General features: G+C 39.7%; 1 protein-coding gene across 3 annotated transcripts in view; it reads right to left on the bottom strand.

Moving 5' to 3' along the window:
* Positions 1-1552: 1552 nt before the first annotated feature.
* Positions 1553-13069, bottom strand: part of ddr1 (discoidin domain receptor tyrosine kinase 1) — a 49006-nt gene continuing 37489 nt past the window's right edge. For 2 of the 3 annotated variants that reach the window (XM_002939459.5, XM_004916904.4), the window contains exons 8-18: positions 12670-12916; positions 12309-12458; positions 11212-11375; positions 10298-10508; positions 9491-9592; positions 8967-9199; positions 8199-8326; positions 7670-7870; positions 7340-7574; positions 6029-6178; positions 1553-4099 (exon numbers count right to left, since the gene is read on the bottom strand). In XM_002939459.5, coding sequence (XP_002939505.1) covers positions 3941-4099; positions 6029-6178; positions 7340-7574; positions 7670-7870; positions 8199-8326; positions 8967-9199; positions 9491-9592; positions 10298-10508; positions 11212-11375; positions 12309-12458; positions 12670-12916 — 1980 coding nt within the window. In that variant the 3' untranslated portion in view covers positions 1553-3940. The remainder of the gene's footprint in view (positions 4100-6028; positions 6179-7339; positions 7575-7669; positions 7871-8198; positions 8327-8966; positions 9200-9490; positions 9593-10297; positions 10509-11211; positions 11376-12308; positions 12459-12669; positions 12917-13069) is intronic. The other variant, XM_004916905.4, reaches the window with a different exon arrangement.

The raw sequence follows: 13069 nt of genomic DNA, 5'->3' as shown, positions 1-13069 counted from the left end.
TTAAGCTTTTCTGTGTGCTGCTTCTGCTTTTCTATACGTTAGTTTAACCAAGCCATATGATATTTTAAAATATGGTAAACCACAATAGGGAACCCTTTCCCAATAGCAAACAGGCATTTGACTTGGTCTATGTACCAACACTAAAATGACTATTTAAGTTTTCTCGTCCACAAGGTCATATTTTTAAGATGAGTGGGGCTTGAAGTGTAAAGGATGCTATGTCAGAAAGTGGAATTTAGCAGGTTTCAGTACAAAAGATATTTTATAATTAGCAAGACAGTTTTCAAAAACATTACAGATCCGAGGTACCTACTGACCTCCGCAATAGTTGTGTGGTTTTGACAAAAAGCTGACCTGCAATCAAGCTTAACCTGCCTGCATCCTACCTACACTGACCCTAACCTGCGGAGCCTCTGAATTTATAGACCTGTGTCTGCCCCCTTCTGATGTCACAAAAGGGGTGGGGCATGTAGACAAATATGTAAATACCAAGCTCTGGAGATGGCAGCAAAGCATAGCAGGGTCATTGGCAGAGTGGGCGCATGGTAAAGTTCAGAGTGAACCTGCCCACAGCCCATGAAAGTTGCGTGGATGCTGGCCTTAACCCACCTGACCTGAAGTTTTCAGGCCAGCCTGCACATCACTACTGTGCAACACTTCTGAAGCAAAATAAGCAAGCTACTCACTTCCAAGTTTCCCTCATCTCTTGGTCTCTGTAGAGAAATTTGGGAAACAGCCCCTACTTAATAATAATTTACAACATTTTCAACTTTGTATATAATTTTTTCAAAATAAGGGCCCATGCCCCACCCGTTTTAACACCAGCTCTTCAGGGTGAATGTACAATACAATCAACCACAAAGGTCCAGGGTTTGGTCTGGAACTATGGGGCATATCACTGTTAAGGGGTGTACAGGACTGGAGCTTATTGCACCCCTAAGCATATTGCTGCAGTTGAGCATATAGGCGTTGTATGAATGTTGTTCCAGGTTCTTGTTTCCTCACACACTCCAGCATAATACAGACAGATTCATTGGCTCCTGTTTGAATTGTTCTTAGTATGTTGTGTTAACACACTTCTCCTCTTTTTTTGCTCTCCTATGCCCAGGTCCCTTACTAACCTATTTTCCACAGTATAGCTCACTGCTTCCATCCCTCTGCCCCATCACTTGTCATTCAACCTCTCCTCCAAACCTCAAGCCATTGTCTACTAAAAAAAATTGCATCACCATTGTAGAGGATTCAGCACAATTGACCCCCCTTGTAGGGCTTCAGCTTATAGTCCTATAGAAACCCATAACCCCAATGGCATACCTTTTCCATCCCAGCCTTCACTGCAAAAAATAAATTGTGGGCCCCCTGCCCCCCTCACACATAATCAGTAGTCACCCAACCCTGAAGGGTCAGCTTCCGCTATAGTTTAACCACTGCATAACCCTGTTTTACAAGTATATAAAATATACTTAATAAACTATTTTAATTTGCATGTAATTAAACGCACCTGAATATATGATACAAACACTAAGCAATAAAACCTCAGAATTCCCAGTTCTAAAAGAATCTAGAAAAAAAGCAATCTTTATTTTCGCAAATTAGTAAAACCTCTTATCGAATCTCTATATATTAACATCATATAAAAATTGTAGCACAACATCATTTATAGAATTAAATTACCAGTACTATATATACACACACAAGGGCATAGGGCAGTTGTGACAGGGAAATATCAAAGACCCTTCAAAATCGGGGCTTAGCAGTAACAATTACTGTCCTATTTTAACCAAAAAGTCAGACTTTATGGTCAAAATAATGTTCTTTAGTCTCCACTCAACTATTCATGGTCCGTTCCTCATGGATTAGATGGAGAGAATATTTGTAGAATTCCTTTAAAGTAAAATGCAAACATAAAGCTCCAAGTACACTTTTCTACAAAGAGATTTTGGGTCCATCCTTTCTTGATGATTAATCTGAAAATTTCCTGTTCGGTTCTTCGTTTGTACTGCACAGTCACATCCCTAAGTCTTTAAATGGGCAGTTCATAATGGCAGTTTTTTTCTGAGAAATGTCACCATTATTTTCATTGCTCCATTGACAAGAAGGTGCAGAATCCAAGAGATCATAATCAGTTGTGTGCATTGGGCAAAGACTCATCTGTTGTGCACATTCTTAAATCAATGAAGTGTCCAATAGGAAATTGATAAAGATTTCAAAAATGGAACCAAGAGTCCAGTACTAAAAATAAAATGATCATATGCAAAAGTGCTACTAGTCTTTCCCATTGTGGCTGTTCTGTTTAAGGAGTGTTCTTAAATGAATCTGCCGACTGGCTTTGTACACTGGGAAATGTCACATACCAGGCTGGGAAAGCCATCTCAATGGCTGACGGAAATTGAATAAAAAACAAAAAAATCTCATTATCCAGTGCATTGAAGAGAGCAGACGTAGATCCAAAAAAAAAAAAAAAAACACGAACCTTACATAAAACGTGCTGTGGCTGTAATATGGATAGGATACAGAGGCGTTCTGTCATTATTTACATGGAGGGGAATGATAGGAAAGCATATGCTTTTACCTCTGTGCCTGCCACTGTTTCAATAATAGTAAGACTTCCATTCTATAGCAAAACAGAAACAATCTCAGGGCAGAGAAAGCTTGTATGGGAGCAAAGTAGCAACATTTGTGATTTATTCTATAACCGCAATCTCTCATTTCAAATCAGGGACATCCAACTACTTATGAACCGCATAAGCAGTGAGCTGCTGGTGCCTATATTTTAACAATAACTGATGGTCTCAGGTTAACATAAAATAAAAATGAGCAGGGGCTTTCATTTTTAACCCACCATGTGCTGGGAGAAAATCTGTTGTGATGGCAGCAAGTAGTGACACTGTGGGTGCTATTGTTGTTGTGATTAACATGGGATGATAACAGTGCAAAAGCTGCTCAATGCCATGGCTACAGCAGAACAGTGTGATTACTCTGCCTCTCAGACTACATTTAGCACAAAATAGTTTAAAAAAAAAAAAAAAAAGAGGTGTCCAGGCACTACTTTTATGAATTTGGAGTACTAGTGAAGAATCAAACAAACCTTTCAGAACCAGGTAAGTTTGATTAAGTTATTAATGTCAGATTCATAAAAATGGCTTTTAAATGGCAACATTTTTGGCATAAAAAAAACTTTTTGGTGTAAGATAGGTAAAAAAAAAAAAAAAGTCTGCAGTTAAAATTGTCCAAATTCTGGGCTAACTGCACTTTAATGAATTCCGTCCTGGACTTTCCAGGATACTCTAACATCTACATCTAACTGCTGAGTGCTGGGAGTTGCAGCTCTGGACAAGTTGAAGTTCCATGGATCGCTATTTTACTAAGCTGCAGGGGTACATCCCTGTGCTGCCACAGTTTATCTCTGTGCGGAATTACAAGAGGAATTCTTCATGTACAATACTTGACAGCCCATAAAATAGACACAGGATGAAACTTAACAATGTGTTGTGTTAGGAAGAAATATTTTCTGTGGGAATTTGGCCCATGGCAGCAGATCTCTATGTTTTTAATCATACAGGTAGTTAGACAAAGGGAAAATAAATGTTTTACAGTGGTAAAGTAATAATGTACGTTCTAAACCTATAGTAGTGGGGTTATTATGCCATATCCAGTGTTAAGGACTGCAAAATGCTATTCACAGAAAGGCTATGTTTTCTCGTGTGTGCACTGCTGTTGATAAGTGTGGGCAGCATTACAGTGCATAAGACTGTGGGAGAGATGCAAGAAGTATAAATCAGTTCTGTGTTTGGTAAGTAATGAGAGGTATTATATTATTACAGAGATGATAACTGATGTGTAGTGTAACCTACAACTATAGGTGAAGATTTGGCTTTCTAACAGAAATACAGGCCTAGAGTTATGGTGTGTGGCTTCAGTTCAGCCTGCTCTGCTGACACTACTCCTTTAGCTCATCACTGGAACAGCAGAGGAGATGGGATGTAAGCAAGGCATGGATGTCCTGGAAGGAGGGCCTCTCCCTGCAGTCTCTGGACCAACACTGAAGCATCAGCTCATACAGAGGCTGAGGACATGGCGGAGGTCGGAAGAGGAATATCTGTAGGTTTAGAGAGAGAGCATATGATGTGATAATAGCTATATCACTCCTTTCCTACCCTTTATGGGGTTGTTCACCTTCAATGTCCAAATCTTATTAAGCCAGCAATGCTCTCTGCATGTTAGAAAATCAATTTTCCATAAAAAAAAGTAAAAAGGCCACTGTTAAAATTATTTTATACCTGTTAAATCAGTCCTTTTCCTCTCTCCCTGATCAGTTTTCTGAAGGGATGGGAGTGGCCTATTTTGAACCTGACACACTAAGAACTTCCTATATGCTTACAACATCATATCCAGGCTTTGCCCTTACTTTTTTTAATTTTGGACCAATTGATTGGTTGCTTGTGCACTCTAACCAGTTACATAAATTGAGGTCATTTATCTCTTGCAAAGGAATAGGCAAACAGCATATCACAAATTTAACGTCATGTTATATTAGATTTGCAGCACTCTGTCAGAGGCACAGGAAGCAATGTCAGATTGAGAGGAGACACAGCCAATAGGAGTTAAGTCTGCTGCCAGTACTATGCATGACATCATGCAAAGATTGTTCTATTTATGTGAACTGTTAGATTTGTTAATGTTGTAAAAAGGTGAACAACCCCTTTAATAGCAAGCATGCCTCCTAGAGAATACCTTATTCATAAACTCTTTTTACTGTTGACTTTCTTAAGCCACTCCAAGAGGCATGGCTTTGCAACCTTTTGCATTTTGTCCATCTTTGCCAATGGCCCATCATCCCTCCATGAAGCACCCAAGAATTGCCAAGGAGCAAACTGTCATGTTTTTGGCCCCAGTGAAAATTTTCTGCCTCTAGAAAGCTTTGCCCCCTTCACTAGGTGCAAGCTGCACCCATGTGATTATGGGTTTTCATAACCCATATGGGTTGGCACATGTTCAGGAGTAGTGTACAGTGGAATCATTGCAATTTATACTTGCTCAATAGCAAGTGTATAAAGGTTGAACTTTCCTTGCTAGCCGATTCGAAATGCCTTTCCACCGGCAACAACAGCATTGTTTTTTTTGTAGCCGTGACAAGTAGCTGCTTCTAGTAGCTCTGTGGGTCTTCACCCTAAAGCTAAGGACCCACTGGGCAAGATAGTTGGCAATAGAAGTCACCAGTGGAAAGGCCGATGCATGGCTTCGGCTTTCCGAAATTGCACAAAGTTGCCTGCGGGAAAGCCGAATCGATGTGTCAGCCATTCCACCGGCTACTTCTATTGCCAACTATCTCGCCCAGTGGGTCCTTAGCTTTAGGGTGAAGACCCACAGAGCTACTAGAAGCAGCTACTTGTCACGGCTACAAAATAGACAATGCTGATCATTTACTGCTAATTTAACTTTTGTTGCTTGACACTATAGAGACATGGTACAACAGTTTTCTATATGGAAATAGTTATATTTTTTGGTTTTTATTTTTATGTACACCCCTGCACTTTTCTTTGTGCTATATAAGTGTAGTGGTCCACCCAGCTGCTATTTTATACTTCTACTGTAAGTGAATATTTTTACACCACACAGTGCAGATGCCAGAAGCACAGGGACATTAAATGAGTTTCCAAGGACCCGGGAACAGAATGGTCCAATGGTGGGATATTTGCCAATAAATTTCCGAAACATCTGAGCTGGCATTACAGTAACACCTAATTAATAATGTATACAGTTTAAGTTCAGGAAAACAATATTCCACTGACACAAATCTTTTCTTTAATGATTTATTTCCCCCCGGGAAAATTTTCTGTGGATGCCCATGCCTGCATTCTGTTCTGTGGCCTCCCTGCTATTCCTGTAAAACCCAGTTCACACACAGCTGTTACTAATCCTGCCTCTGGCCCATACACTACATCATTCTGCTCTATCTGTATGGATCCTGCTCATACAGCTGTCAGCACAGATCCAGCCTTGCCTAATCTCTCACCCCTTCACTCACCTGCTTCTTGCTGTCACGGAAGATTTCCCCTGCATTCTCAATCACATCCTCATCACTTAGTTCACCATATGGTTGCTCCTTGCACAGCATTAAAATTTCCCACAACGTCACGCCAAAAGCCCACACATCACTGGCTGTGGTGAATTTTCCCTGTATGAAAATTATATTTTGGATCAGTTCTTAATAGTGTTGCATACACGAATACACATACAGTGATTAGACATGGGATAAAGAGAATGCTCAAAAGGAGGGAGAAGGGGTGGAGGTTGGCGTGAATGCCATAATGAGTCAAGAGAAGGCTGCAAAGTACTGGAACGGCCATCATAACTGCTGTTGCCTATTTTATGAATTAGAACGCACATGTGGCAGACTGTGTTGCCTGCAACCTGCCAGAGCAAATCTACACACAGTCGTATAAATCAGATTTTATTCTCAGGTGTCAGTGACTTATAGTCAGGGCTGATATTCAGAAGGCTCACAATGAGTTGCCAACCCAAGTCTCTTTTTTTCTTTTTTTTTTCTACATGGCTAATTAAAAAGTTAACTCACAATATTTAAAAGGCAAATGAAAAGATTAGTTCATTTTACATAGAAGTCCACATGACAGCACTCCAATAAACAGATAAAAATGCCTTTATTTAGTCATTTAGAGCACAGAATAGCAACTTTTGAAGTCTATATGGCTGCGTGTTTTTTTGACATCATCAGTGAAGGACATTTCTGGCTTCTAAACAGCATTTAGGACACTTTCCCCCAGACAATATTTGTCATTGCCAGTGTGCTGCTTAGGAGAAATTATGAAATAAAAAATTATTAATCTTGGGCTTGTTTTCTCTGGAGAAAAGGTGCTTGCAAGGGGACATGTTTACTTTTTACATTACAAGTACATTAGAGGGCATTACCAACTTTAAGCTTGAGGAACAGAACTTTCATTTGAAGCAGCAAAACGTTTTTTCATTCTAAGGGCAGTGAGGTTTTGGAATGCTTTGCTGGGTGACATTATGAAGGCAGAGACTATCAATGTGTTTAGGAGGGGCTTAGATGACTTCTTGGACAAGTATAATATCACAGGCTACAGTAAACCCTACACAGTTATTTTAGTTTAATATAGACATGTGTATATATACTTTATATATTTCAGTGCACATAAAGGTCTGCATAGGTATGTGTGTACATATATATGCACTGGGGGTTATTTGGAAGGTTTGAATTTAATGAAATATTATCGCTTTTCAAACCAAATTAAGTATGCAACACTGTATGTTCAAGTTTATTATATGGACAAATGAATTCTAACATAACTATGCTCACCATAAGTATGCACTCCCAGGCCATCCATCTAATTGGCAGTACTGCCCTGCCCTGTATTCGGTAGTAGTCTCCAGCATACAAGTTGCGGCTCATCCCAAAATCTGCAATCTTTATGGTGAAGTTTTCCCCCACCAAGCAATTTCTTGAGGCCAGGTCCCGGTGTACAAAGTTAAGGGACGAAAGGTATTTCATTCCAGAACAAATCTGCACAGCCACGTGCAATAGGCTGGGGTAACTGCAGGGGAGACAAAAATAATAACAATAAACAGAATGAGTGTAGGACAAATAGATAACTATAGACAGTGAGTCATTTCAGAGTGGTTCCCACACCTGATAGCAGGCAGACATTGTGCTCCACTTTCCTCTCCTTCATCCAGGTGATGGGAACTCAGAAACTGATTGAGATCTCCATTTTCCATATACTCTGTGATCATGCAGAGCGGATCTTCATCCAGACAAGCACCCAGCAGACGGATAATGTGAGGATCACTCAGACGGGACAAGATCTTCAGTTCCTTCAGGAAATCGCTTCTGTAGGCAGGAATGCAAAAAAAAGTACCATGCTGATACATAGTGCTGACTGCATTTCAACCATATGTATACTTTTTATGAACAGTGTTTCTGATGGGAAGTAATACCTATAGGCAGATAATGAGAAGTGCCCTTTATTGACATTCAATGAATAGTAATAAAATGGTGTATTGTCATACCAGAAAGCCATAATTATGGAGCACCATGAGATGCTCTTATTTAAAATATGACTTTGGCTACTAAAATAAGGGGTAAAAATGGTTCAGACTGAGCATTTAAAGACTAAATAATAACCCACAATCAGTTCAGTAAATAATAATCAATTTACCTTGCATTCTTATTGGCATCGGCTCTCAACAATTTAACAGCCACAAGCAGGCTTCTTCCCTTGCGCATGTTAAATGGAAACTGTAAAGTGGGGAGCTCATGAGGATTCACTACTTCACACAGGTGTACCTGAAAAAATGATACATTATGTACATAAAACCAGCAAAAGCTGAAGGGTCCTGTAAGAGAAGCAGAAAAAAGAGGCACAGCAAAAGAATGTATGATTTTGCAGGGCTAATGAACAAAGAAATTGGTAGGACTGTACATGATGAAGATCGGAGTGGGAGTATGGTTAAGCATTATAGTAACATAGTAACATAGTAAGTTGGGTTGAAAAAAGACATACGTCCATCAAGTTCAACCATAATGCCTATACCTAACCTGCCTAACTACAAGTTGATCCAGAGGAAGGCAAAAAACCCCATCTGAAGCCTCTCTAATTTGCCTCAGAGGGGAAAAAATTCCTTCCTGACTCCAAGATGGCAATCGGACCAGTCCCTGTATCAACTTGTACTAAGAGCTATCTCCCATAACCGTGTATTCCCTCACTTGCTAAGAATCCATCCAGCCCCTTCTTAAAGCTATATAATGTATCAGCCAGTACGACTGATTCGGGGAGGGAATTCCACAACTTCACAGCTCTCACTGTAAAAAATCCTTTCCGAATATTTAAATGGAACCTCCCTTCTTCTAAACGGAGTGGGTGCCCTCGTGTCCATTATGTTAAGATGTAAAGATCATTTTTGAAGTAAACAAAAGCAGCACTTACCTCTCCAAACTGCCCCTCACCCAGCTTCTCCTTAAAAAGGAGATGTCCACGGGGGAATTTACAAAGAGGCAAGTCTTTGGAAGCGAGGGAGTCGGCAGTTAGTGCTGGTACTGCATAGGTATTACCCCCTGTTACTCCTTGCAGGGTAACAATATCAGCTTCAGCATAGTGTGGGACACTTGGGGGGCAACATGCTGGTAATTTTGGAGTTTCCAGTTCCCTATATCCCCCTTCTGTGAAGAGGCAATAAAAAGGGGGTAGGATAAAAGGAAGGGGAACAAGCAAACAAAAAGACAAAGTGAGAAATCTTTTGCAAGTTAGAAATTTCTATAATTACATGCACATAGTCTACACTGTAATAAGCACATGACATTTGACAGTACAGAACACAGAGGTGACAGGCCAGCATTTTCTCAGTTCTAAAGACACCACAAAGAGAGAAAGTGAAATAGAATGGAGAAAGACATGGCCAAGAGGCGGCCAATATGTTTTTCGTTATCGGCTCTGTTATGGCCACCCCTTACCCTGGCTGTTGATTGGCTTAGCCTGGAGGCCACCGTGCTCTGTGATTGGCCTGCTGTAGGTGGTGAGTAGGAGCTCATAGGCTGGGTTGTTTAACAGCAGAGCTGGAGAAACACATGCAGAGTAGACAGTGTACACCTCTATTTACATGCACTGGCAGGGTACACTTATTTAAATGTACATACTTGTAGTCATGCACACAAATACACACCAGCATACCCCTCTGCATATAGCCTGAATAGGTAATACACATTTTCATACATTTAAACAATGACCTGACTCATACATTCATCTGCATTTTTACCAGATTGTACAAATGTTCATCAGTTTTTAACTTTTGTTTTATAAAGTGAACCATACATATCAAAGTAACAGCCAGCTAGCAGCTCTGCAGCAATTGCAACTCTTAGAAATGCCTGAGATGTGTAGTTTACTAACATCTAGACCTATTCAATACTGACCTACACTAGCCAGTTAAACTAATACATTAGATACAAATTAGATAACAGATGCCAGTATAAGGGTACATGTTATTTAGCTTGAATTAGTTACAATTATGTATTACACTACATAGTAACTCTTACATAAATGATGATAACAATAATAATGATATACACATGCATGTTAAAGACCAAGATATAGGTCACATTTATGAACATGCACACAAACAATATGTCTTCATGTATATACAAAATGTTATACAGAACTTTGTACATGCAGAAAGTACACCTTCCTAAGCATGCGCTTACCCTCTTACTCTTGGGAAAAAAGTGATAATAGATTTAACACCATTTCCTCACTTTGCTTACCTGCGCCTTCAGAGGAGAGGGAAAGTGTGGTTATCTTTGCTCTAGGATTGTGGCTTGGTTCCTGGTACTCCCCTTCTGAAGTTATGATACGCTCGTATCGGTTGGCATGGCGTGGTGGCCCAGGTGCATTGTGGGTGTTGTTTATAACCACTGTATCAGTGGGCAGGGACAAGTGAGCAGTAAGATCACTGTCAGAGGGGCGCCGCTGAGCCTTTTTGACAGAGAGTGGAAAAGAGATAAAGGTTTATGCTGAATGCTCAAATATTTCCTCTCTCTTCATACTATCCCTTCCAAACAAAGTTGATCAGCACTCTAAGGGGTATATTTATCATGCAGTGTAAAAAGTGGAGGGAAGCATTACCAGTGATGTTGTCTTTGGCAACCAGTCAGCAATTAGATTTCAGCAGTTAGAAAACCAAAACAAAACATCTGATTGGCTGCTATGATCACCATCCCAGCAATATTTTACTCCACCTTTTACACAGCATGATAAATTATTTGGCGTTAGCACAGCCTGCTACAGTAATCCATTAAAGGGGTAGTTCCCCTTTAAATTCAATTTTAGTATGATATAGATAATGATATTCTGAGGCAGTTTGCAATGGGCTTTCATTTTTTATTATTTGTGGTATTTCAGTTATTTATCTGTTTGGTCAGCAGCTGCCCAGTTTGGAATTTCAGCATCTAGGAAATATAATTAAAAAAAAGTAGCAATAACAATAAAATTGTAGCCTCACAAAGCAATAGTTTTTAGCAGCTTGGGTGACCCCGAAGGCAAATTATTTAAAAAGTATAAAAAATAAATAATGAAGACTAATTGCAAAGTTTGCTAGGAATAGGACATTCTATGGCATAAATGTGAACCACCCCTTTTACCTTCCTATGTTTTTTCCGCCTTTTTCATCATTGTTTACCTTCCCCAGTAATCTTTTCCATCTTTGTCTCCACAGAATGAGAATGATAACCACTAACAGAAGTAGGATAATGACCACTAGGCATCCAATGAGAATAGATGTGTCACCACTATCATCCTTGGCAATTGGTTGGTTCATTCTGATGTCAATGCCTGCCTCAAGCACTAGTGTATCAAGAAAGAAAGAGAGGATGTTAAGTTTAAAATACAACATAAAGTAAAAGAGCAAAGGAAGAAACAAGACATTGAAAATAATGAGCTGTAAATGGTTATGGTGATCATTACAGTAAATTCTTGTGTTAAAGAAGATGCTGCTGCCAGCGTGCCTCACAAATCACTGTAGTACTTCCTGCATACTTACCTAAAACTGACTCTCTCCTCAGCCTCCTTTCAATCATGAACCCACCCTCCCTAGCATCCAGATAACACTTTAACCATCAGACTTGTCTCCTGAAGAGATCTGATAGTCATGGATTGAGTACAGACAATGAGTGAGGCAAAGGGGAAAAATATTAATGTATCTTTTAAATAAAAAGCATGCTTTCAACATGCCATAACAGTATATCTAATGATAGGCATGTACATATATCATTTCATATGTCCCATGATCTCAGTTTACAGATGAGAACCATTACTAAACATTTTAAAAATGCCCACAATCTTCCATATAAGCAAATGTTCCCTTGTAAATGCTACAGTAAGTACTATACTGTGGGATAGATAATTATTTGCACCTTCTGAAATCATTCCTTTGAATCTTTTGAACTCCTCTGACAGTAGCCTACCTTTAAAGGAGAATGCAAGACAAAATTTAAAAAGCATACTGCCCAATAGTCCTCCTATTGTTTAGTAAAAAAAGAGACATTTCAGTGATGTCACTGTAGTCTTCACACTGCTGTAGGCTGCCAGCACCATATCTCAGGGAAGCAAGCAGGGATCTGGGAATTTAGATATGCAGTAAGTACTTAAAAAGAATGCCTTTAGACTTACTTTTAATTTATATTAACCTTTCATTGTCCTTTAAGTATGCCAATTAATACAATTATATTTTAATAGTACAGCAAGAGAAGAAAGAAAAAAATGAGACAAAGTCCTCACCATGCCCATTCAGACTGGCAGTAGTGCCAGTGGAGGTGGTTTCTCTTTTAGTGGTGTCCTGTGGTATGCTTGTCACTTCTGGTGGAGGAATTGTCTGCATAGGAGGGGGCAGTGGGCTTGGTTCTTCTGGATCTGTTGCATCCAGTATATCTGTGGAACATAACTGTAATCAGAATGCATTCTCTGAAGTAATGTGACTTACTGTGAGTACAGATTATCAGATAATAACACAAACTACATGAAGTTGTGAATAAATGGACAAAAAGGGGAAAAAATGAAATCCAGAAAATGAATGGAAAAGCAATGCTAGAGGAAATATTGACTGATTCTAAGTCAGGTGAACATGAGATAGTATGCTTACCAGAAAGGAACGAGATCTCGCTGAGGAGCAGCCACTGGCTGGAGAAATAGTAGTGACAGCGTAAGATGCGGGCTGCTCTGCCTTGCAGGGCTATAGTTACAGAGCGTGCACTTGGGTCTCGCACATCCAGTGCTAGGGACAAAGTGACAGGCTGAGGGTCCCACGGGGTATGCAAAGAGCGTTTGAAGTAACAGTCAACCCTACGGAATATCTGGATGCCACCGGATCCCATATTATTACAGTGTACCTGCAAGTAAAGAGTAATGGACAAAGGGGAATGAAAAAAAAGATGCAAATTTAATAGGTTGAAATTGAAGTTTGGGAAGAAGGTAATAGAGGGATAAAGGGGGGGGCAGGGAAAGAGGGGGGAAAAAACAGTTATCAAAGATGATTAGGATTA

This window comes from Xenopus tropicalis, chromosome 8 (assembly GCF_000004195.4).
Source record: "Xenopus tropicalis strain Nigerian chromosome 8, UCB_Xtro_10.0, whole genome shotgun sequence".
NCBI lineage: Eukaryota > Metazoa > Chordata > Amphibia > Anura > Pipidae > Xenopus > Xenopus tropicalis.
The sequence above is the reverse complement of the archived record's forward strand: the minus strand, read 5'-3'. Positions and strand labels throughout refer to the sequence as shown.